The 25,337-nt window shown below is 41.1% G+C and overlaps 1 protein-coding gene across 8 annotated transcripts in view; it reads left to right on the top strand.

Annotated features, from left to right (window-relative positions):
* The window catches only part of AGO1 (protein argonaute-2), a 292,733-nt gene that overhangs the window by 240,846 nt on the left and 26,550 nt on the right, over positions 1 to 25,337 (top strand). For all 8 annotated transcript variants that reach the window (XM_067772616.1, XM_067772615.1, XM_067772622.1 and 5 more), the window contains 2 exons: positions 18,451 to 18,673; positions 18,798 to 19,209. In XM_067772616.1, coding sequence (XP_067628717.1) covers positions 18,451 to 18,673; positions 18,798 to 19,209 — 635 coding nt within the window. The remainder of the gene's footprint in view (positions 1 to 18,450; positions 18,674 to 18,797; positions 19,210 to 25,337) is intronic.

The raw sequence follows: 25,337 nt of genomic DNA, 5'->3' as shown, positions 1-25,337 counted from the left end.
CTTACGAACAAACTGCAATAATGAGAAGCCGCAGTTAAAGCTGTACTTATCAAGTTTTCCTTAAAACAAGGACACATCGATATATACAAAAAAACAGGAACTCATCGTTTTTTTCCATAAGAAGAAGACATACCAGATCATTCAGCTAAAAGCGGACACATCATGCTATTCAGTTAAGGGAGAGGTGTGGGATATGCGCGTGCATATCAACTAATATGGAGCTAGGTGCCACAAGGATTGACGGACTTCGAATAATTTTTTACTGCGGTTTTTTTATACCGGACTTTTTAACGGATATGTTAATTAGCTTTACTTTTATTCACTCTTTAATTAATTAAATTTGTTTCGCCCAACGCCATGCTCCTGTCCACTGATATCATGGCCTCATACAACCCCCATTGTGAAGTCATCTTCCTGAAATTTAACATGCAGGCGATCCACGTGGTTAGGGCTGGATGTACTTCAATGTTATGAAGACCATCTATGATCACCCGCTTAGAAGACTTAGACTGTAAGGCTCCTTATATTAGAAGACTCCTTATATTCCAGGCTTAATCCTTATATTCCAAGACTTTCTCTATGTGTATAACCACTCTATGCAGTGCCGTGTCTACCGAGTTGCCTTTGGTGTACGCATTTTCCGTTGTGGAGAACGGGTTTCCATCAATTTGAACTGGATTCCTCTAGCTCCTCTTCCTGGCAACCTCTTTACGTTGTCCCAGCTTTGTTTCAACATGTTTCTGGAATTTGGCCCAATTCGTTATGGTTTCTAAAGATTTCTGAAAAGCTCATATATGCATGATCGAAGAAGGATGGACTATCAAGAACCCTCCAATCATACCTTTATATATAAAGTTCAGAGCTCAATGTGATATCAAGAACATTGCTGGATGTTGGACCAACATACATATGTAGGAACACTACCCCTGTTGGATTTGGCTATCTGCAGATTGCCTTGCGGTATGAAACAAATTTAAGACTCCCCTCTATCATTTGTATCGCCTCTTCCAAAACTTTGTGGTGCGCACTTGCATGCGCTCCTATGATCAACATCCTTCGTGCCCTTCACCTTTTACTAGCGTATTTCACTCCCCCCTTGGTGCCTCCGCAGTATGGACCATATAGCAGGTTGTCAAGATAAATACCTGCTTACTCTTCTGCACGACAGCCACCACTTTGAGGCTCTCACTAGTGTCATTAAGTGGCATATATAGGTGTAGCTCACCCCTTCCTTTCGATTGAGCCTTGTAAACGCCATATCCTCGCGCGCTGAGCCCATGAGAACCATGGCTCCTGGATCACCGCCATGTCAAACGAACACTCCTCAAAAGTTAGGAGGAGTTCCCTCGGCGCCATTTTACTGTGCTGGAGGTTTATCTGTAAGACTTGCACCATCGGCTGTTTTTCGGAGAATAAGAGAGGATCCCACGGATGAATACCAAAAACAAATCAAAGTTGCTATAAAAAATGCAACAAATATAGTAGTTTCTAACAGGGCACATAGATTGTTCCAAATGAACCCTTCGACTCCTCCACTGATTGCGCTACCAAATATCCACAAGCCGGACACGCCAATGAGGGCCATGAATAATTTTAAATCGGCACCATGTTACAAACTGTCCAAATATTTAGAAACGATATTGAAACATACTCTGGACCTAAGGAACGAATATGCAATAGCTAACACAACAGAACTAAACTTGAGATCGTAGAGCTAACAAAGAACAGCAAAGTGGTATGTCATGACATAAAAGGTTTATACCCATCAATACCACTATCCGAGACTTTGGACATAGTTAGCTCAACAATAGTTCATTATACAAAGAACAAAGTGAAAAGTATGCAAATCACAAATACGCTAAGAAGACAAACAAACGCTCTTGGAATGGGAAGCCCCACATCAGCCATTCTTATGGAAGTGTTCATGCAAAATCTGGAAGAAAAGTACATAGGAGCTGAACTCTAACTTAGGCGTGTCATTTTATGCTAGATACGTGGATGACATAATATGCGTTTTAACTAATAATAACGAAGACCTTGTACTGGAGTACCTCAACAAGCAGCACGGAAATATGAAATTTACAATGGAAACCGAAAAAGACGGAGGAATCAACTATCTAGACCTCACGATAAATATTGGTAAAGAAGCCAAAAGATTTAACTATGACATATATGGAAAGCCAACGGCCACCGAAACAATAATACATAATCCGCCCAATTTCTAATATACCCTCGGAATTTTGTTCTCGCGGATTTTTTTATTCTCGCGGAAAAATTCCTCCAATTCTTTTCTCCTAGGGAGAACGATAATTGGGGAATAGGAATTTCGAATTTTCGAAGTCAGCTGTTTTGTTAATTGAAATTTCGTTGTGCATTTCTCATTTTGTTTAAAAAATTGAAAAGCTTAATTATTGTTGCAAATTTGTTTGAAATTAAGAAATAAGTTATAAACAATGCACAGTATTGCATTTCATGTGGTATTCACTGAAATGAGTAATGAATTGGTGCCACAGCAACATCAACAGAGGAGCATAAGAAGAAGAAGACGTCGGGATAACAAAAATCCGCCGGAGTTACCTGCTTCTATTCAGCAAAGCAATTTTCTGGCGGCCAAGTTGAGTTGAATTCGTCTTTCGTCATATGCCAAAATCTATTTAAGCCTTCTTCAAAAATCCTTGCGTCATTTCTGAATGGCTGCAACAAATATACCAAGAGCTCTTCCGTTGCTTATGATATACTTTTCGACTTAAAATAAAGAATATTGTGGTAGAATGTACATACTTTAGCACAAATTTGTACAAATAAGAACCACTTTCCTTTAACTATTTTGATGCATTCCCTTTAATTTAACAAGTGAAAAAACTCCTAAGAAATGGCAGAGAAATCTCCCTCTCACTCACATTCATAATACCTACTTTTCTCCCATAACCGGTTTCCGCTTTTTCGAACATTGTTCAGAATTGGAGTAAAGGGAGAAGTGAGGAATACGTGGAATGGGAGAAGGGAAAAAACTCGCACGGAATTTTTGTTTAGAATTGGGCTGAATACCTCAAATCACCCCCAACAGCATACAAATGTAGCATTAAGGCATTTGGTACATAGACTTGAAAGAGCACCTCTTACATAAGAGGCATATAAGAGAGAGCTTGAAGTCATATACATATAACATTGCTACAAACAACGGATATAAAAAAGCACTAGTAGATAAGCTCAGAAGAAGAACCAAAAAGAAATAATGAAAAGGAAAATAATAACACCTGGACCACTATGACATATACTGGAAAAATAACATATAAATTGGCAAACTTCTTTAAAAAATACAAAATTAACACGGCGTTCAAAACATCGAACTATCTAGGGCGAAACTAAGAACTAACACTAACTCAGAGGATCCGTGTAGCAGCCACGGCGTATACAAGCTTACCTGCGGATGCCAACATAGTTACATAGGACAAACAGGACGGCAAATAAGAACGAGGTTCAGAGAACACATTCGAGATTGTAACAAAAAAAAAAAACACGGAATCCAAACATTATACCAAAGTCTAACTTCGCGAATCACATGGTCGAAAATGAATGTTCCCCAGCAAACATTAATGAAACAGTTGGGGTTCTTCACATACAAGCAAAAGGCCGACGTCTCAACGTACTAGAAAATATGGAAATCTACAATCAGAAAACATTCGACGGTAGAATAATAAACGAAGAGATAAACGCAATTTCTGAAACCATATTCGAGCCTTTAAAACTTGTTTACAAGAAAAAAAGTAATGACACAGGTACAACAGACAAACACACAACAACAAATAAACACAAAACAATTAACGCACCAAATCAACAAACCCACAAAGAACGTCAAACGCCTAAAATTACGGACTTTTACCTACCTCAGTCAGCCACACAAATCGATCAGTAAAAACCACCCTCGGTTCTGAATGAACACACAGCACATACATATAACTAAATATACACAAGCATCAATTTTTGACAATACCTGCTCATGTACCCACGAACTATAAATACAGGACAAACGACAACAACAGATCAGAACGAAATTCGACACTGATGATGGCACAACGCCGAAACCGGTTTGTCTCGAAACCAAATTTGACAAGGGATGACGAAAAATCGTTACAATATACATCATTTATCCACCCTGTCTGAAAATCAAAAAAAAAAATAAAATAAGTCTGCTAATGGCATTTGGTATTCGTTCTCCTATTGCACTTTTGATTTAAGGCTTTGGAGGTCCTCCTCAGCCGCTTCCGTTTCCACCATGTCGGAAAATCAACAAAACAAAATAAGTCAGCTAATGGTATTTGGTCTTCGTTCTCCTATTGCCCTTTTGATTTAAGGCTTTGGAGATCCTCCTCAGCTGCTTCCGTTTCCACTCTATCGGAAAATCAACAAGACAAAATAAGTCAGCTAATGGCATTTGGTCTTCGTTCTCCTATTGCCCTTTTGATTTAAGGCTTTGGAGGTCCTCCTCAGCCGCTTCCGTTTCTTGCGTGTTAGGATTATTATCTTCGGTGCTTCCATTCCCGAGGCATAAATGTGTTGGACGTTCATCTGTAAGATTCGCAGCACTATTTGACAGTTTGTCCCCCTCTAAACCTTCGTCGTGACTTCCGCGTCGTCTTCCTATCTCCTTGTTTTAAGCTTTCGTGGAGCTTTTCAACCCCGCCCGTTTCTAGCGTGTTAGAATTGTTTTCCTTTAAACATATTTTCGTGAGCCGCAGACAAATTTTGTTGTGCCCCAGGATATTTTCCCAAGGAAACTGGCAGTTTCACCAGGGGTGGAGCATAGCGAAGTTTGCGCTAGAGGCGTAGGTTCCACATTACAATAGAAAAGATGGTTGATGTATGGTAGGGACACGTCATATGCAGGACGTATGTACATTACGTATGTATGTCGGCATTAATTCTAAACAAGTAAGTACCCTGTTACAGTATCCAGAACGAACTTGGGCCAGGGTGACTCGTGTCTCCGTTGGTAGAGTGCTTTCTACTTCTGCAAGAGTAGGATAGTGTATATTGATAAAGGGGTTCACCGAGCGCGTCTTGGCAAGAGCGTTTACTGGTTCTGTCTTGATCAAACGGATGTGTTGGCAGTTGCCTGATTTTGTCATAGTGCTTATTGAGTTGTTCCCTTAACCACCTTGGAGGCGGGGTTAGATAAAGCAGTTGTTTTCTAGGGTGTCCAGGCTTGTGACAACTGAGCAAAAGCTGCCTGTTCATCATTTCGTTGTGCTCTTTGGCCTCACTATGAAGGGGATGCTCAGGGATCATAAGGAGACATCCCGTGGCAGTTATGAGTCCAGAATTTTGACAGGCCTGCAGCCCTTTTCAGTGGTGGCACGCGCCTTTGCCATTATCGTGCATTCGTCGGCATAGGAAATGATTGTGACTCCTTCTGGTGGAGAAGGGAGCTTTGATATGTTGAAATTGAAAATAAGCAGGGATAGGACACCACCCTGTGGTACCCTCTATTTAATTCTCCAGCAGAGCCAAGATTTTTAGCATTGGCATGTCTATTCCGTCTGGGCGTATTGATTTAGAGGGCTTGCCATTTTTGATGGCTTCTTCAACCTCTGTGGGGCTGATGGTAGTAGGTGACACGTCGTGTTTGTGTTTATGTGGCCGTCTGTTTGGAGGACGGCAGGCGTTGTCTACTGAAGGATACATTACAAATTGTCGACAAAAAGCGCTCGCGCATTTCTTCGAGTCCGGCAAAGTTTTATCGCCAAAAGCGATAGATACTTTATCATTGTGTTTTGTTGGATTCGACAAGGATTTGATGGTTGACCACACGTGTATGCGCTAAACGCTGACTAGCATATTCACATCATGGGAACATTACTGGTGATACGATATCAACAAAATAAGCTTCCTGCATTCTTCACTGCAGTTACAAAACGCGCATCTGGAATAAATGCTGATGCTTCACTACCGCTCCGTGGGAACATGGTTCGCACTGCCAGTACCGCGCATACCTTAGCTTCATATTTCTACACGCGCATCCAACGAACGCTAACCGCGCGTCACCAGCGGATGGGAACATTGGCAGGGATACGATACCACTGCAACATATGAAAATACCAACAACGATGCGACGCCGCTGCAATTGGGCCGTCGCTAAGAATTAATAAAAGGCCATACTAACATAGTTTAAGTTCAGTTGTATTTTGCTCGTGTAAAACCAATGAAGTGCAAAAAACCGGCATAAGCCGGAAAAAAATAATTTTTTTTAAGTTTTAAACCCACAACGGGTTAACTGGCGCCCAACGGCCCAGTCGCGAATTAAAAGGCCCTAAAGCAGTGCCTCGCAAACAGATTCGCGGAAAACTCATCGCGACAACGGGAATCCACAAGTGAATAGCTTCGGGCGCAGAGTGCGCATCGAGGGAGCCAGATTGGCAGAGAATTTTTATGATATAAATCAAAACTATCAAGAAAAGATGCAAAAAGGACCAAAAACCCTCTACGCCGTGGGACTAATATAAGAAATAATTAAATTAGAGTAATATATAAGTAAATCAATAAATATAGAACTAAGTTAAGCGAAGTGAAAGTGAAAGTGAACTGCTATCGTTAAACAATTTTTGTTTTTACTAACTTGTGAGGTCAGTAAGCGAATGAGAAAAATGGCTCAGATTAATATACTTAGGCCTCCACTCCTAAATACAGGAGCAACAGCTGCCTCAACAGCACCTGCAAACCTTTCCCCTCCCCAAGCCGTAACAACGACCGAGGAATTTAAGGAAGTTGTAAGAAGCACACTAGCCGAAATCCTTCAGACCGACACTTCAGTTCTGACTAGAATCAGTGCTCAACCCCCTTTTGCTAACTGATCAGACAATTGAGGAGAGGTTCAGAAATAGTATTTTCGACATGGACAAGATCCCTGACGTCGTCCGTTCCCTAAGAGAGTTCAGTGGAAACCCTACTGAGTTCAGTAGTTGGAAGAAGAGCGTGGAAAGGGTACTAAAAATTTACGAACCCAGTGTAGGTACTCCAAAGTATTTTGGTATCCTGAATATTATCAAGAACATTGTCGGTGGTGCAGATGCCGCGCTCGAAGCATACAACACCCCGCTCAATTGGAAGGCAATTTCGCGTTGTCTTACAACGCACTACGCCGACAAGAGGGATATCAGCACCCTCGATTACCAAATGACCTGTCTCATCCAAGGACGGAAGTCGATACAGGAGTTCTACGCAGAAGTGTACAAGCACCTATCTCTCATCCTCAATAAAATTTCCTGTATGGAAATTTACGACGAAGCCATGCGCGTACTCACCAATACATATCGCGATAAAGCACTAGATACCTTCGTAAGAGGATTATCAGGCGACCTCTCCAGGCTCCTCGGCATGAATTTCATTAATGTAATGCTTCAGGTAAGTCACCAGGTTCTTTCATGCCATGAAAGAACCTGGTGACTTACCTGAAGCATTACATTAATGCACCAAATTAGAAATCCAAAACTTTAGGTCCAAACATGCTAACAATCAATATAGCTTTCCGAAAATATTGAGTTCACCTTCAACCCCATTCAACACCCACCAAAAACCTACTATTCCCGCAAGGAAGTTCCAACACGGAAATCATCCCTTCTACCCACATACCTCAACCAACCCCTGTTGTTGTTGTTGTATCAATGTTTAGCCCCACCTAATAGCTGCGACCGATCACAAATTGTCATCAGTATCCTCTAACGGGAGTCCAAGGAAACTTGCTGTTTCGACAGCGGTGGACCATAATGAAAGGGGTGTTAGAGGCGTTGGTTCCACATTACAATTAAAGAGATGGTTGGTGTCATGTGGGGACACATTGCAAGCGGGGTGGATTCTGGATATGTAAGAGTTTAACCTGTTACAGTATCCAGAACGAAGTTGAGCCAGAGTGATTCGCGTTTCCCTGAGGAGTATGCCTTCCTCTTCCGCAAGTTTTGGGTACTGTTCCCCGAGTACTGGATTCACCGGGCAATTCCCGGCATAAGGGTCCGACGCCTGTTTGTGGAGTTCACCAAGGACCTGCTTGTGTTTTTTTGCTTCATACGGCTGAGTTCTCAGGTGCCGTATTTCCTCAAAATGCTTACGGAGATGACTCCTTAAGTCCCTAGGCGGTGCTGGCTCATCAATCAGATGTCTGTTGGGATGGCCAGGTTTCTGGGTGTTCAACAGGAACTGTTTGGTTAGCATCTCATTTCTCTCCCTGATCGGGAGTATTCTCGCCTCATTATGTAGATGGTGTTCTGGGGACATAAGAAGACAGCCCGTGGCGGTTCTGAGCGCAGTATTTTGGCAGGCCTGTAGCTTCTTCCAGTGGGTAGTTTTTAGGCTTGGCGACCATATAGGGGACGCGTAAAACGCAAACGGCTGGCCAATTGCTTTGTATGTGGTAATGAGCGTTTCTTTGTCTTTTCCCCAAGTACTGCCAGCAAGGGATTTGAGGATTTTATCACGGCTCTGGATTTTCGGAATAATTGCGGCCGCGTGCTCACCAAAATGTAGATCCTGATCAAGCGTCACACCCAAGATTTTTGGGGTGTAGGACAGTCGGTAGCGTAGTGCCGTCGACGTGGATGTTCGGTCGACATTTGGGACGTCCAAGTTGTAAATAGGGTCGCGGATGATTTAGTCGGTGATAATGCCAGGTTTCGCGAGGCGAAAAAACTGGAGAAATCAGGGAGGTAGCCGTTTATTCTGTTGCAAAGCTCATCGATCTTTGGGCCCGGGCATGTGTCCATTATTGTGCAGTCATCGGCGTAAGAAACGATAGTAACTCCTTCTGGTGGCGAAGGTAGTTTTGATATGTAAAAATTAAACAAAAGTGGGGATAGGACACCAGCCAGAGGCATCCCTTGTTTAATTCTTCTTGGTTTTGATATTTCGTTTCTAAATTGCACCGATACCTGCCGACCACCCAGACAATTTGCGGTCCACCTTTTAAGACATGTGGGAAGGGTAGACCCTTCCAAGTCTTGCAGTAACGTGCCATGGTTGACCGTATCAAAAGCTATTGATAGGTCTAGCGGTACGAGTACTGTTCTATGGTGGGGCTTCTGATTTAGACCACAATTTATCTGGGTGCTAATGGCATTTAGCACGGTGGTGGTGATATGGAGTTTTCTAAAGCCATGCTGATGACAGGCTAGCTGCAAATTTACTTTGAAGTGGGGGAGCAAAATGGCTTCAAGCGTCTTGGCTACTGGCGATAGGAGAGATATCGGGCGATATGACTCCTATGCTAGATGGTTTCCCAGGCTTTAGTAGCGGGACCACCTTGGCCATTTTCCATTTTTCGGGTATGACAAAGGTGGAAAGAGACACGTTGAAGACATGTGCTAAATATTTGAAACCCTCTTTCCCTAGACTTTTAAGCATCGGCATGGCTATGCCGTCTGGGCGCACTGCTTTGGATGGTTTAGCATGACCGATGGCATCCTCAACCTCCGTGGCGGTGATGGTAATTGGTGACGCGCTGAACTTATGTTTACGTGCGCGTCTGTTGGCCCTCCGTCTATTTTTGTCGACCGTAGAATGCATTATGTATTGTCGGCAGAAAGCGCTCGCGCATTTTTTCGCATCCGACAGCACTTTGTCGCCAAAGGCGATGGAAACTTTGTCATTGTGCCTAGACGGATTGGATAGGGACTTTACAGTTGACCAAAGTTTACCTACACCGGCAGAGAGGTTACAACCGCTTAGGTGCTCCTCGCATTTCGCCCGCTCGTGTTCATCCACAAGCAATCTGATGCGTTGGTTTATGTCCCTTATTTGGAGGTCGCCGGGATCGAGCTGTCTTATAAGGTCACGTTCTCTCGCTAAACTTGCGGCTTCTGCCCTGAAGTGGGGCCGAATTTCGGGAATTCTACCGGCGGGAATGAAATAAGCCGAGGCGGATTCAATAACCTTGCGGAAAGCACGCTCCCCTTGGCGGGCATCAGTTGGGATAGGGAGGGCAGCAAAGCGGTTGTCTGTATAGGATTTGTATTCGTCCCACTTTCGTTTTTTAAAGTTAATGAAAGTGCGTTTTTCTGCGCCGATGAAGTCGGCGGGACGCTCGAACGAAATAAGTATAGGCAGGTGGTCGGATGCCAATGTTACCATCGGCTGCCAGTTGACGCAGTTTACGAGTTCTGCGCTCACGATTGAGATATCCGGCGAACTGTGACAGCTTCCTACTATACATGTGGGGCGTCTCCGTTTATAGTGCAGAACGTCGTTTCTTCTATTTGATCCGCTAACATCTCACCCCTACTGTCCACCCGCAAGTTTGAATGCCATAGATCGTGATGGGCATTGAAATCGCCTAAGATAATGCAATTGTTTCCAGTGAGTACGCCGCTGATATCAGGGCGGTATCCACTGGGGCAACAGGTGACAGGAGGGATGTAGATGTTGATGATTTCTAGATTTGCATCGCCTGACCGGACAGATAATCCTTGACGTTCTAAGACACTGTCCCTGTGGTCGATGTCGGGATCAAATATATGATATTGCACAGTGTGGTGTATGATAAACGCGAGGCCGCCTCCATTTCCGCTCTCGCGATCTTCTCTGTGGACATTGTACCCAGAGCAGCTCTGCAATGCAGATCTTGCTGTGAGTTTAGTCTCTTGAATCGCAGCAATGCGGATGTTGTGCCGCTTCGTGAAGTCGACTATCTCCGTGATCTTCCCAGTTAATCCATTACAGTTTAACTGCAGAATTCTGAAGTGCACTCTGGGAGTAAGTGACGGGTGACTACGCCTGGGTTGTGGAAGGACAGAACGCGATTGCTGTTGAGGCCCTGGAACTAGACGTCCTTGGGTAGGCATTGGGGTACCCGGTGTATCTGGGTATGCGGCCTGGCAACATGGCGTAATGAAGCCCGTCGGGGCACCGTCCATGGCAGGAGCTGCATTCGGCGGATGTCGCAAACGTATATATTCTGTGCTGGCAAACGGTGCAAAGGGAGGTAGGGACTAAGAGTCTGTTTCCCTGACCTACACAATTGCTGCCGGAAAAGAGGGGGGAAGAACAAGGGGGCAGGGGCTGATGCTCGGCATTGCTCCCGACTCTACTACGGAGATTGTAGGTATGAGTGGGAGCAGCCGTGTGAGTTGGTGGCGCCGTGGGGCGCGAGCAACAGCGGGTACTTGTGGCTTGCTGAGCAGCGGGGCTGCTGGAAGGTAGCGGGGGGCGCTAAGGCGCAGACTACGGGACGTCCTAGGACGTGAACAGCAAGGAGCCACAAAAGATTTATAGAAGTTACGTGGACGTCTGGTTTTGGGGTATAGCCCAGAACAACCTGTCCGATGCCACCATCCCTTACACGAGACACACTGACAAGAGTATGACCGTCCTAAAAAGATTCTTTTCCGGCAGATGCAGCAAAACCATTTCTCAGGACCTGGGTCAGGAGACGGACCCGGATTGGGTTCGATACCTTCCCGGAGCAAGAGAATATGGAGCAGTCCCGCTGCAAGGAGCTGCTGGGAGGATGACAATTTGTGTGAGGGACGCAACAAATTAAATGGGGTTACACTGAAATGGCAGTCCTTAGTCGGGAAAAATCCCGAGTCGCTACGGTACATATAACAGACGGCCTTGGGAAGCGAAACCAACCCCTCCCATGATACAGTCCCCCCCACAGTTCCAGCATACCTCATATCAACAACCCATATACCAACAGCCCTATCCTCAGTACTACTATGGGCAAGGTGTACCTCCTGGTAGACCTCTTAACAATAACCCACCTCCAAGGCCAACTCAACCAAAGCCGCCGGTACCAATGGAAGTAGACCAGTCGCTGAAAACAAGGAATGTTAACTACATCAATAGACCTAACGACAACAATAGCCGTGTTTTTTTCACACGCGTATACGTTTACGTTTGCGCGTGAACAAAAAACGCCTATCCTCGCTTAGATAATGCTTAGGAGACCCATCTAGCGGCAGTGGTTAAATAACTACAGCTACAGCAAAGGGTGTACCGAAAAGCGGAGACACAACCCTCTGATGGCCATAGGGTATAACATATAGCTGAATCAGTTGCGATGAATTGTGGACACACATAGAATACATGGAATTAGTGTAGAGGGTGAAACAAAAACACATATTTCAGTTACATCTGAGTATAATGCGTATTGAAATTTAGTAGGACAAATTTTATGCGCAGCAATTTCAGAGGTTTAAATACACTTACTTAGCAGTCCATATAAAGTTTAAGTGTAAACGTATATAGTAGTAAAAGAAAACACAGCTAATGCTACGTCGAAGCGACCACCGCCCACGCAATCCCATCAGCATATTAGGAATTTCCCGAACAAAGTTCAACGTGTAAACCATATTTCCCCAACCCTCGATTCCACCACAACTGACTCTGGCCAATACGAAGACGACACCAACACATACGATCCGGAGAGTGAGGAACAATCATGGCAGGACTATTACAACACTTACGAGCAGCAGGAGCACCAGTATCGCCAAGACGACGCAAACGAATATGTGGACGTTCATTTTTTATATTAACTTCCTCATCGCTTCCTTACTTCGAATGTAAAACAAACGATGACAGAATACTTAAATTCCTTATCGACACTGGTCCAAACAAAAATTACATTCAGCCTGCGTTAGTTACAAACCCTAAACCAAATGACAACGTGTTCTTTCCAAACTCCGTAGGCGGAAAAATAAGTGTATCACATCATACCGAACTTGACCTTTTTGCCCTCAGAGATAAAAAGCTAAAGTTCTTTATCCTACCAACCCTGAAATCCTTTCACGCCATAATTGGCAACGACAGTTTAAAACAACTTAAAGCTGTTATTTACACCTCTAACGACTACATGCTCATAGAAAACAAAATAAAAGTCCCCATTAAGCAACAAGTTTCTAATCAGTGAACAACATAGAAATAAAAACTGAACATATCAATCCAAAACAAAAAGTCATTATCGGAAATTTAGTGCAACAGTTCCCCACATTATTCGCCGAACCCGATAAAAAACTAACGTACACCACTAGAATCGTCGGTGAAATCCGTACAACAAACGACTCTCCAATTTACACCAAATATTATCCTTATCCAATGTCCCTAAAAAATGAGGTTGAAAAACAGGTCAATAAACTTGTTGAAGATGGGATTATACGACCATCTCACTGACCCTATAATTCCTCCGTTTGGATCGTTAACAAGAAACCAGGCTCTGCTGGAAATAAACAGTACAGACTAGTAATTGACTACACGAAGCTCAACTCGGTTACTATTGCAGACCGGTACCCCATCCCCGAAATAAACGAGGTACTAGCGCAACTAGGACGTAATAGGTTCTTTTACGTCATCGATCTGAAAAGCGGATTCCACAAAATACCCCTGAAAGAATCAGATATCGAAAAAACCGCTTTTTCCATAAACAACGCAAAATATGAAATTACTAGACTCCCTTTCGGATTGAAAAAACGCACCATCAATTTTGCAACGCACCCTCGACGATATACTACGGCAACATATAGGGAAGTTGTGTTACGTCTACATAGACGATATCATAATTTTCAGCAAGACAGAACAAGACCATGCTAAATCCTTACAAATAATTTTCGATACACTAGAGCAAGCCAATATGAAAATCCAGCTAGACAAATGCAAATTCTTCGCACAGGAAGTAGACTTTTTAGGATTTATAGTCACTGCAGACAGCAAATCCAATAAAGATTGAAGCAATAGAAAAGGTACCTATACCAAAAACACTAAAGGACCTCAGATCCTTCCTGGGAATGTCTGGATTTTACAGACGTTTCATTAGGGACTACGCCAAAATAGCAAAACCCCTTACTCTCATCTTAAGAGGGGAGGAAGGACGAATGGGTAAACATTTATCTGCAAAAACAGCAATAGCCATGAACAACGAAGCAATAGACGCCTTCAATAAAATAAAAAGGACGCTTACGTCCAACGACGTGATGTTACAATACCTTAATTTCGGTAAAGAATTCCATCTGACTACCGGCGCCTCCAGTTATGCAATAGGAGCAGTGCTTGAACAAGATAATAAACCCATTCTATTCATATCTAGAACCCTATCAAAGGCCGAGGAAAACTACGCAACAAACGAGAAGGAAATTTTAGCGATCATTTGGGCCCTCAAATCTTTGAGAAGCTATCTTTACGGCCCTGCCGTAGTCAAAGTTTTCACAGACCACCAACCTCTTACATATGCCCTCAGCAACAAGAACAACAATAGCAAACTCAAGAGATGGAAAGCCATCTTGGAGGAGTACAACTATGAGATCAAATACAAGCCCGGACACACAAACGTCGTAGCGGACGCACTTTCTAGACCGCCACAGAAAATAAATTCAATGACACCCACCCAACACAGCGACGAAAGTTCAGGTCAAACCCTAATTCCCTACACGGATGCACCCATCAATGCATTCAAGAACCAAATTTTTATTTCAGTAGGAGAAACTCCTTCATACCAATTTAAGATAATTTTCCCCACCTACCACCGTCATATCATAATCGAAAGAGATTTTACGGAGGAAACTCTCACCACCCTACTAAAACGATACTTAAATCCTTCAACAACAAACTGCATAAGAACCGACGATAGCATTTTGGGCAAAATCCAAACAATTTACCAAACTCATTTTAGCAGATACAGGGTACTCTACACCCGCAAATTCATAAAGGATATCTTGAACGAAGCGGAGCAAGAAACAGAAATCATAAACGAGCATAATAGGGCTCATCGAAATGCAATAGAAAATAAAAAAACAGCTTTTAGATAAATGCTATTTCCCGCAAATGACCGCGAAAATAAAAAGAATCACAAAACAGTGTAAAATATGCAATGAAAATAAGTATGAAAGACATCCGACTGCCCCAATCATACAAGCAACCCCAATTCCCAATTACCCAGGACACATTGTCCATATCGATATCTATCACACAAACAATAAGGTTATCCTCACAGCCATCGACAAATTCTCTAACTACGCCCAAGCGAAAGTACTTAGATCAAGGGCGACGGAGGATATAAGACAACCCCTTCAAGAATTGCTAACCTCTTTTGGTATTCCAGAAAAAATCGTTATTGATAACGAAAAATCCTTAAACTCTGTAACCATAACGTTTATGCTCGAAAACCAATACGGAATAGAAATTTACAAGACACCCCCTACACCAGTACTGTCAACGGCCAGGTTCAACGCTTCCATTCCACCCTTTCAGAAATAATGCGATGCGTGAAAAGTGAAAGGACGCACGATAGCTTCGGAGATCTACTTAACAGATCACTCTGCAAGTACAATTATTCCATCCATTCGACAATTAAGAGAAAACCTATAGAAGTATTTTTCGGAAGGACTGTAAGTACCGACCGCGAACAATTGGAAAGCCACAGGCAGGAAAACATAAAAAATTTATAAAAGATTTAGAATTCCACAATAAAAAATGATCAAACTTCAAAATTTACAGTCCCAATGACATCATCTATGTCAGAATAAGCAAAAGAGTAGGCAATAAGCTTACACCCAGGTACAGGAAGGAGGTCGTCAGAGAAGACAAGAACTCCACAGTCATAACCCAATCAGGGAAGACGGTGCACAAAGGGCTGATAAGGAGCTGATAAAAACATAACAACTTCGAAGACATAACAGCTTCGAAGATCTACTTAACAGACCACTCTGCAAGTACAATTATTTCATCCATTCGACAATTAAGAGAAAACCAATAGAAGTATTTTTCGGAAGGACTGTAAGTTCCGACCGCGAACAATTGGAAAGCCACAGGTAGGAAAACATAAAAAATTTAGCTGAAAAACAAATAAAAGATTTAGATTTAGAATTCCACAAAAAAAAAAAAAAGATCAATCTTCAAAATTTACAGTCCCAATGGCATCATCTATGTCAGAATAAGCAAAAGAGTAGGCAATAAGCTTACACCCAGGTACAGGAAGGAGGTCGTCAGAGAAGACAGGAACTCCACAGTCATAACCCAATCAGGGAAGATGGTGCACAAAGGGCTGATAAGGAGCATATAAAAACATAACAAGAAAAAACTACAAAAAAGAAAAAATTTTTTTTTCTCAAAAAATTTTTTTTTAAAGAAAAAAATCTTTTTTTCTCATTTCTTATCGTACCTCCATGTAACGAATTTTCCATCGATTAACACGCCATAGGCGAACGATTTAACAAATAAATTTCACAATACTTCGAATAAATGGAGTAAGGAAATTTCATAAAATGGTCGTATCCACAAAATTTTTATTTTTTTTTTCTCCAGCCTACACGCCTTCACTACCCAGGGTCCAAATTCACGACTATTCCTCATCCCACTTAATAACCATCGATAATGGTTTCTCCAAAATCAAGGATGGCACCCTTAACTTTATCCACATCATTGATACCGCAGTGTACCGTCAAGTTCTGCAAAACATTACTGAGATGATAGACAAAGTTTTAACCACCGAAAATCCTATTTATCCCACCTTGCAACACGAGGCCCAACAATGCCATGTTGGAAATCGTAGAGCCTCCTCATAGTCCTAGACAAAGAAGATCCCTAGATATCCTTGGCACTGCCTGGAAATACCTGGCAGGAAGCAACGATCATGACGACCTAATTATGATAAATGGTAATTTAGAAAAACTAATTAACAATAATAATAAGCAATATTATATAAACAATGTTTTTAAGCAGCAGATATATAATTTAACGAAAATCACTAATGATATATGAAGTACCTTTCAGAACGAAGAGGTAATTGTAAACGAAATCGCTTTAAATTTACAGAATAAAATTAGGCTTATAAAAGAAGAAATAGTTAACATAAAATATGCCATACAATGGGCCAGATTAGGTATCATAAATTCTATGATTTTGAATAAGAAAGAAATTGAAATATCCATTAAGGAGTTTAATAAGGAAAATATGCCCTTCAACACAATGGAAGAGGCTCTAGAATTAGCCGAAGTTAGCGTATTAAGCAATTCATCTTCTATTTTGTATGTCTCGAAAATTCCATTAACTACAAAAGTAATTTATAACAATTTTATTATAAAATCAGTAATAAAAAAGATGTAATGATTAATCTAAAATTTAATAATATCATTCAAAATAAAGAAGAAATATTCGGAATAAAAATTAATTGTAAAAAATATAACTCAATTAGCATTTGTAAGCAAGATGAATTGCTAGATTTAAAAAATGACATTTGTATAACTAACCTAATTAAAAGCCTTAATTCTTCGTGTCCCATGATAAATTGCCACCATATACCAAGAGACGAGCTAATTGCCCCAGAAATACTATTCCTTAATGATTACCATGGCAATATAAGTATCAGCGGCGATATGCGCAAAACAAATGGCACCTATATATAGAACTTCGAAAATGAGAAGGTAATAGCTAACGGCAGAGCTTATAGGAATTTCGAAACACCTCCTTTAAGGGTGATGCCAGCAATAGCACAGCCAAATCCAAGGGAGGAGAGCTTTACCAAACTTTTGTCACTCGAAGCCCTTAGCGAGTTACATTTGAACAACACTATAAAAATCCAGTCCCTCCAAGCAGAAAACACGGCCAACCGAATATTCTCAGGGATTACCATAATACTAGTTATTCTTGTTATTGCAGGTTCAGGAAGCACTGCAGGAAGAAAACAAATAAACCTACAGAGCAACCATTACAATCAATCACTCAAGGCAGCCAGAGCCAAGAAGCAACCAGGCAAGTCCAAGTCCCAGTGCCCGAAGTAAGGACTTTTCAAATTTTTCAGACGATCGAGGACAACCGTCTTTAAGAGGGGAGGTGTTAACACCACCCACATTCAAACATCACAAATATTCACATAATAGGTTGCCTGCATTCTCTAGTCACATCGCAGCACACGTGTATGCGATAAACGCTGACTAGCATATTCACATCATGGGAACATTACTGGTGATACGATATCAACAACATAAGCTACCTGCATTCTTCACTCCAGTTACAAAGCGCGCATCCGGAATAAATGCTGATGGCTCACTAACATAGTTCGCACTGCCAGTACCGCGCATACCTTAGCTTCATATTTCTACACGCTCATCCAACGAACGCCAACCGCGCGTCACCAGGGGATGGGAACATTGGCAGCGATACGATACCACTGCAACATATGAAAATACCAACAACGATGCGACGCCGCTGCAATTGGGCCGTAGCTAAGAATTAATAAAAGGCCATACTACCATAGTTTAAGTTCAGTTGTATTTTGCTCGTGTAAAACCAATAAAGTGCAAAATACCGGCATAAGCCGGCAAAAAAATATTTTTTTTTTAAGTTTTAAACCCACAACGGGTTAACTTATATATTATTATATATTAAGAAGTTTAGATTCACAAACTTAGGCTTCCTTAGTTATATATTGAAGATGTCTTTTTATTAACTCCATATGTGTATTTTATCTGCAAATAGTTTCGGCTACAGCTTTTTACAAAGCACAACCAGTTATAGATTTTATGTGTGAAGTACTCGATTGTCGTGATATTAATGAGCAAAGAAAACCTCTCACCGATTCTCAGCGTGTCAAATTCACGAAAGAAATCAAAGGTCTAAAAATTGAAATAACTCACTGTGGAGCAATGCGTCGCAAATATCGTGTTTGTAATGTGACACGTCGTCCAGCTCAAATGCAATCGTAAGTTCTCGATTATATTACATAAACATAAAAATGTAACAAAGCATATTTACACAGTGTATATAATAAATTAATTATATACTTATTTATGCTACATATAAATAATTTAATTACACCCATTTAGATTTCCACTTCAACTTGAAAATGGTCAAACTGTTGAATGTACTGTGGCTAAGTACTTTTTGGATAAATATCGCATGAAGTTACGTTATCCGCATTTGCCATGTCTGCAGGTAGGACAGGAACACAAGCATACTTATTTACCATTGGAAGTATGTAACATTGTCGCTGGTCAACGTTGTATCAAAAAGCTAACTGATATGCAAACATCGACAATGATCAAGGCAACGGCCCGTTCGGCACCTGATCGTGAACGTGAAATTAACAATTTGGTTAAACGTGCTGACTTCAATAATGATTCTTATGTACAAGAATTCGGGTTGACAATTTCGAATTCAATGATGGAAGTACGTGGGCGTGTACTTCCTCCACCTAAACTACAATATGGCGGACGGGTTTCAAGTATGACCGGTCAGGTAAGATTATATGGAGAAGAAAATGTTCTTTTTAGCTTGCACGAACATTTTCCTTTTGATTTCGTCAATACTTCGTTAACGGACATTTAGAATGTAAATAAAGTTTGTAGGGAATAATTATTTTTTTCTAATACTATGTAGAAACACACACGAAATTGGCAATTTATACCATTTGGCCAATTTATTACGCAATCTATCATATAATAAATTGTAATAATAAAATGCCAATTAAAAAAAATTGCGTAATCAATTGTTTCAAACTACAAATGCGTCCTTGTAAAGTGTGTTTATTGAGTAGGTTTACACGTCAGTTACGCATGGCTCAACTATATGGTTGGCTCATTTCATCAGCTGATTTGATTATTTTTATTTCACTGCAGTAGGGATTGTCAAAAGAAGACGGCCCACTCAAAAAAAAAAACAAAAAATTGAACACATTTTCTTACAACGTACAAAAATTTCAAAGTTTTATGTTTTCATTCCATTCCATTCGCCTAATACCAACACGCACAGTTTGACAGTCTGAACAAATGTATGTTATTGCTGTAGAGATGAGCCAACCAGCTATCAAATTACAAATGTGTAAGCTAAACTGAGCTGTATGAACACCACTCAATTTAAATCGAAATTGTCTCAATTTATTTTTCTGTTTGAACACAGTATAATGATAATTATTGTTTTTTTAATTTTTCTATAATTGAAAAATTTTATTTTGTTTTTGGAATAGTAAGCAGGTAATTTTACAGACAACCTGTCATAGCTGCGCATATAGATCCATTTCGAAGGGTGCTAAGCCTTCATCATCAGTAAGCTTTAGGCACGCTGCGATAACCATTTAGTTATACAGCGGTGGTTTGTTTTGACTGATAAATTCCTACTTCTATTCCTGTTGTAGTTGTTGTTGTTGCGATAAGGTTACTCCCCGAAGGATTTGGGGAGTGTTATCGATGTGATGCTCCTTTGCCGGATACAGATCCGGTACGCTCCGGTAACGCAGCACCATTAAGCTGCTAGCCCGTCCATCTCGGGAACGATTTATATCGCCCCATTAAACCTTCAGGCCATCCCTCCCTCCCCACCCCCAAGTTCCATGAGGAGCTTGGGGTCGCCAGAGCCTCGTCTGTTAGTGAAACAGGATTCGCCGCGGATAGGTGAGGTTGACAATTGGGTTAGGAGAAGCTATATATTGCGCTGGCAACCTGAAGGGTTGCGCTACACAGCCGCTTAAATCTGGTATCTTAGTCGCCTCTTACGACGGGCATACCTACCGCGGGTACATTCTCACCCCCTAACCCGCTGGGCTACTTCTATTCCTCCTTACCAACTATATTCAATCAGCGTTGCGCCATCTGTTGCAAATCACTGATAATGCTGGATTTCTTTATTGTCAATTACTTTGTTTTACATTCCTAAATGCACTTGGTTTATTAACAATTGTTGTTTTGTTTTATCGGCCTATTGATAAATTATTCAAGGTTCGATTCGAGCTTCAGGCCAGAACAATATTTTTGTTTTTCAAATGATAATTATAGTTTTTTTAATTTTTCTATAATTGAAAAATTTTATTTTGTTTTTAGAATAGTAAGTAGAACATTTTTCAGACAACCTGCCATAGATGCGCAGATAGATCCATTTCGAAGGGTACTAAGCTTAGCTTAATAAACCAAGAGCATTTGGGAATGTCAAACAAAGTAACTGACAATAAAGAAATCCAGCATTATCAGTGATTTGCAACAGATGGCGCAACGCTGATTAAATATAGTTGGTAAGGGGGAATAGAAGAAGCAATTTGTCAGTCAAACAAATCACCGCTGTCTACCTAAATGGTTAGCGCAGCGTGCCTAAAGCGTACTGATGATCATGGAGGCTTAGCACCCCTCGAGATGGATCTATCTACGCAGCTGTGGCAGGTTGTCTGAAAACTTGTCTACTTACTATTCCAAAAAACAAAATAAAAATTTTCAATTATGGAAAAATTAAAACAAAAAACAATAACTATAATTATAATTATAAGTTTTTATTTGCCGGCTTGAGGTCTGATGTTTTGGTAAATAAAACATCGATGTTTTAAATTTTTTTTTTACCAATATATTTCGGTTATGCACGATAGCCGTCCTCAGGGTGAACTATAAACAAACAGAACACAAAATAACATATAATTTAAATCAAACAACTATTAACAATTATTAACAAAACTTCTTAAGCATTGAAAACATACATTTTTGACACGTCTTTCCCTTTCTACGTGGAGTTGCTAACTATTTTTGTTTGTTATTAGATGCCTATAGGAGAGCGCGGTGTTTGCTAATCTGTTTTGTAGTTAATTCTTGTGTTAGTTGGTGTGTTTAGTATATGTAGCATTTCCAGTGTGAATCTCTTTCCATATTTTTATTCTTGTTGAAGTACTATTGTTTTTTCGAAATTCGGGTAGTGCTTTCTCGTTCCACAATGGCTCATAAGCGCGGTTTTTTGGTTATTTATATTTATATCATTACAATATTTAAAATGTGATTTATGGTGTGCTAATCGAGTCTTTAATTTAGATTTAGTTGTTCCAACATATACTTTGTTGCATAATTCTTTGTCGTTTTCGTTACACGGGATTTGATAAATAATGCACGTACATGCATGCATGTACACGCACTCTGCAATTAACAACAAAATGCCGCCTGATCCTCCGGACAGAGGCGCAAACAGATTTTCTATTCTAAGTGATCAAAGTGACTCCTTTGACTACACCACTTCCTTTCCCGACCTTACCCATAAGAAAACATCCCTTATCCATCCTAAATACCTAATCCTTTCCGCACCTGATAACAGTTTTTCAAAACTCAGCCCATTCATAATAAAAAAATGTATTGACGCAATATCAACACAAGTCGACAGCATCAAGCAACTGAGAGATGGTTCCCTGCTCGTCCTAGCCAGAAACGAAAGAGTCGCCGAAAAATTCCTAAAAACCAAAACCTTAACTAACTCCTGTCCAGTTACAGTCAAACTGCATGAAACCCTCAACACCGTAAAATGCACTGTGTATGCACCCTGCCTAATCAACGTGAAAGAAGAAGAGATCGTACAAGAACTCAAAAGCCAAGGAGTATCAAACGTTTATAAATTCACCACCACACAAGATGGTAAAACTACACCCACGGGAAAAATGGTTCTCTCTTTTGACCTCTATCATCTCCCAAAAACCCTCGATGTCGCCTGGTACAAAGTCAAGGTCAGACCATACTTCCCCAACCCAATGCGCTGTCGCAACTGTCAACGCTTAGGACACACAAAAACCCGCTGTTCCTTCGCCGCAACCTGCGATGGTTGCAACCTACCTCCACACCAACCGAGCAATTGCACTCGACATCTATGCGCCAACTGCGGAGAGGCTCACCCATCATCCGACAAAAACTGCCCGAGATACAAACAAATGAAAGAAGTACTACAAATTAAAACTATCCACAAATGCACACTAGGAGAAGCTTTCAAAAAATACAACCTAAATAATCCGTCCAATGACACATCCAAACGCTCATATGCAACTACAACAAAAGATTCCGAAAGAACAACCAACAACACCATGCAAAAAACAACAACGCCAATCAACGCTAACAAGGCAGCAACCGCCGCTGATCATCTAAAACGCCCAGCTTCCCCCTCTAAATCCAACTCAGACAAAATGGCAAAAACAACTACAATCAACAACTTTCAATCCTTCTCCAACAACAAAACTAATCACAGCACCGAAAACCTAAACAAAAACACAAATAAAAGAAACCCAATCACATCCCCATCAACCAACATCACACAACATCTAATCTCAAATAACAGTTACTACATCCCAACAGCGGATAACAACTCAATGCACACAGATTCAGATAACTAGCTTATATTCCTAAACGCCGAGTTACGAATAATTAAGCTAATACAAAAAATACTTATGCTAAGTAAATTCAATATTTTGCAGTGGAACATGAACGGTTTCACCAACAACAGTATTGACCTTAAGCTTCTCAGAAACGAACATCAACCACAACTAATATCAATCCAAGAAACCCACTGCCGCACTGGCTTCACCCCTATACCTCCAAAGAACTACACAGCCTACTTCACCAACCACAACACAAACACTTATGCGAAGCAAGGAGTTGGGGTGCTAATTAAAAGCAACATTCCACACACACAAATCATCAACACATCTTCCATTCAAAACATATGTACAGAAATCCAACTAAACTTAAAATTCACAATAATATCAATATATATACCGCCGGATCAAACATTCACCACCCAAGACATTGATGACTTATTCCAAAATATACACAGTCCGGCTATATTAGTTGGGGATATAAACAGTTGGAACACTTTGTGGGGCTCACGAACGAATAACGCCAGAGGTCTCACCTTCGAAGCTGGAATATCAAGGCATAACCTATGTATACTCAATGACATGCAACCAACACATCTCTCCACACACGGATCGCTAACCCATGTCGACATTGCCTGCTGCTCCACAGCACTCCCAATAACATCAAGCCTGACCCTAGACGTTCTACACCATAGCGACCACTTCCCTATTAAAACCACATTAACACTACAGTCAACATCAAGAAAAACCATTCATAGCCAAATTTAAACTACAGGAAGCCGACTGGGAAAACTTCGCAAAAACCACAGAAGAAGAGCTTGGGAAAAGAACATTTACCACCCAAACAAATGGAGACGCTGCTTCGCTTATTAAATCTATCCGCATTGGTGCAAACAAACATATCCCCCAAACCTACCCAATAAAAAGCAAAAAATCCGTGTTCTGGTGGAACACCCATCTTGCCGCGCTGCGTCTGGAGAAGGTGTCAAATTGGAAAACATACAAACGAACCCCCACAACCGAAAACCTTATTCGTTTCAAAATATCTAACGCCAAATTCCGGAGGGAAGCAAAAGCCGCTAAAGCCCAAAGCTTCCAACAATTTTCCAGCACGATCAACCGCGAAACGCCCATCGGCAAAATATGGAGCCAGATAAAAATCATTTACAACAGAAACACAGACACTTCAATCACTGCAATAAAAAATAACAATATAACCTTAATCGAGCCAAATAACATCGCAAACCACTTCGCCATACATTGGACAGAATTCTCCTCCGACAACAATTTTTCTTCAGCCTTCAAAGCAGCTAAGCACCGAGCAAGCCATACACCAGCAACAAATCCAGCAAATTTACAGGCAAAGATGCTAGAGACAGCTATCACCTTATCGGAACTCAAACAAGCAATCAACAGTGCAAAAGGGAACACTCCCGGGGCGGACCGCATTTCGTACAAAATGATAAAATTTACTTCAGTTTTGACGCAACACAAAATACTCAACTTATGCAACAATATATTTAGCACCGGAGTAATCCCACACCAATGGAAAACAGCAATCGTAGTTCCTATACTTAAACAATCCAACGATCCAACAAAAACCTCCAGTTATCGGCCTATTTCCTTACTACCGTGCCTTGCCAAAATTTTAGAAAAAATTATCGCCAAAAGACTTTCATGGTTCCTAGAAACAAAAAACTAATAGCACCAAACCAAGTCGCCTACAAAGCCAGGAGTGGGTGCACCGACGCACTTCTCCACATCGACTTTTACGCTTCCAAAGCTCTATCATCTAGGAATCACGTCTCCATTCTTTCAATCGACTTTGAAAAAGCATTCGATCGAATAGGTGCGCATGTCGTCATCGACACTCTAAAATCCTGGGGGATTGGGGGCAAAATATTAACATACATTACATCCTTTTTAACGAACCGTCGGTTCAAAGTCAAAGTCAACAACACATACTCTGATACCCAACCACTGCACAATGGCATCCCTCAAGGCTCTCCACTATCCGTAACACTTTTCCAAATAGCCTTCAATCGCATTAGCACCATTATTCACAACTACAAGCTCTTAGATCACTGCATATACGCAGATGACTTATACATACTAGCAAAAAGAAATAATAACAGTGACAACAACACATTATTCAGCAACGTGGTAAATGAAATATGCAACTGGGCAAACACAGCGGGCGCAAACATCAATTTTTCCAAATGCGGAATTCTACACATCTGCCGAAAACACAACTGCCACCCAGCCG

This window comes from Eurosta solidaginis, chromosome 3, assembly GCF_040869045.1.
Source record: "Eurosta solidaginis isolate ZX-2024a chromosome 3, ASM4086904v1, whole genome shotgun sequence".
NCBI classification, from domain to species: Eukaryota; Metazoa; Arthropoda; class Insecta; order Diptera; family Tephritidae; genus Eurosta; species Eurosta solidaginis.
This window is presented reverse-complemented; position numbering and strand designations above follow the sequence as displayed.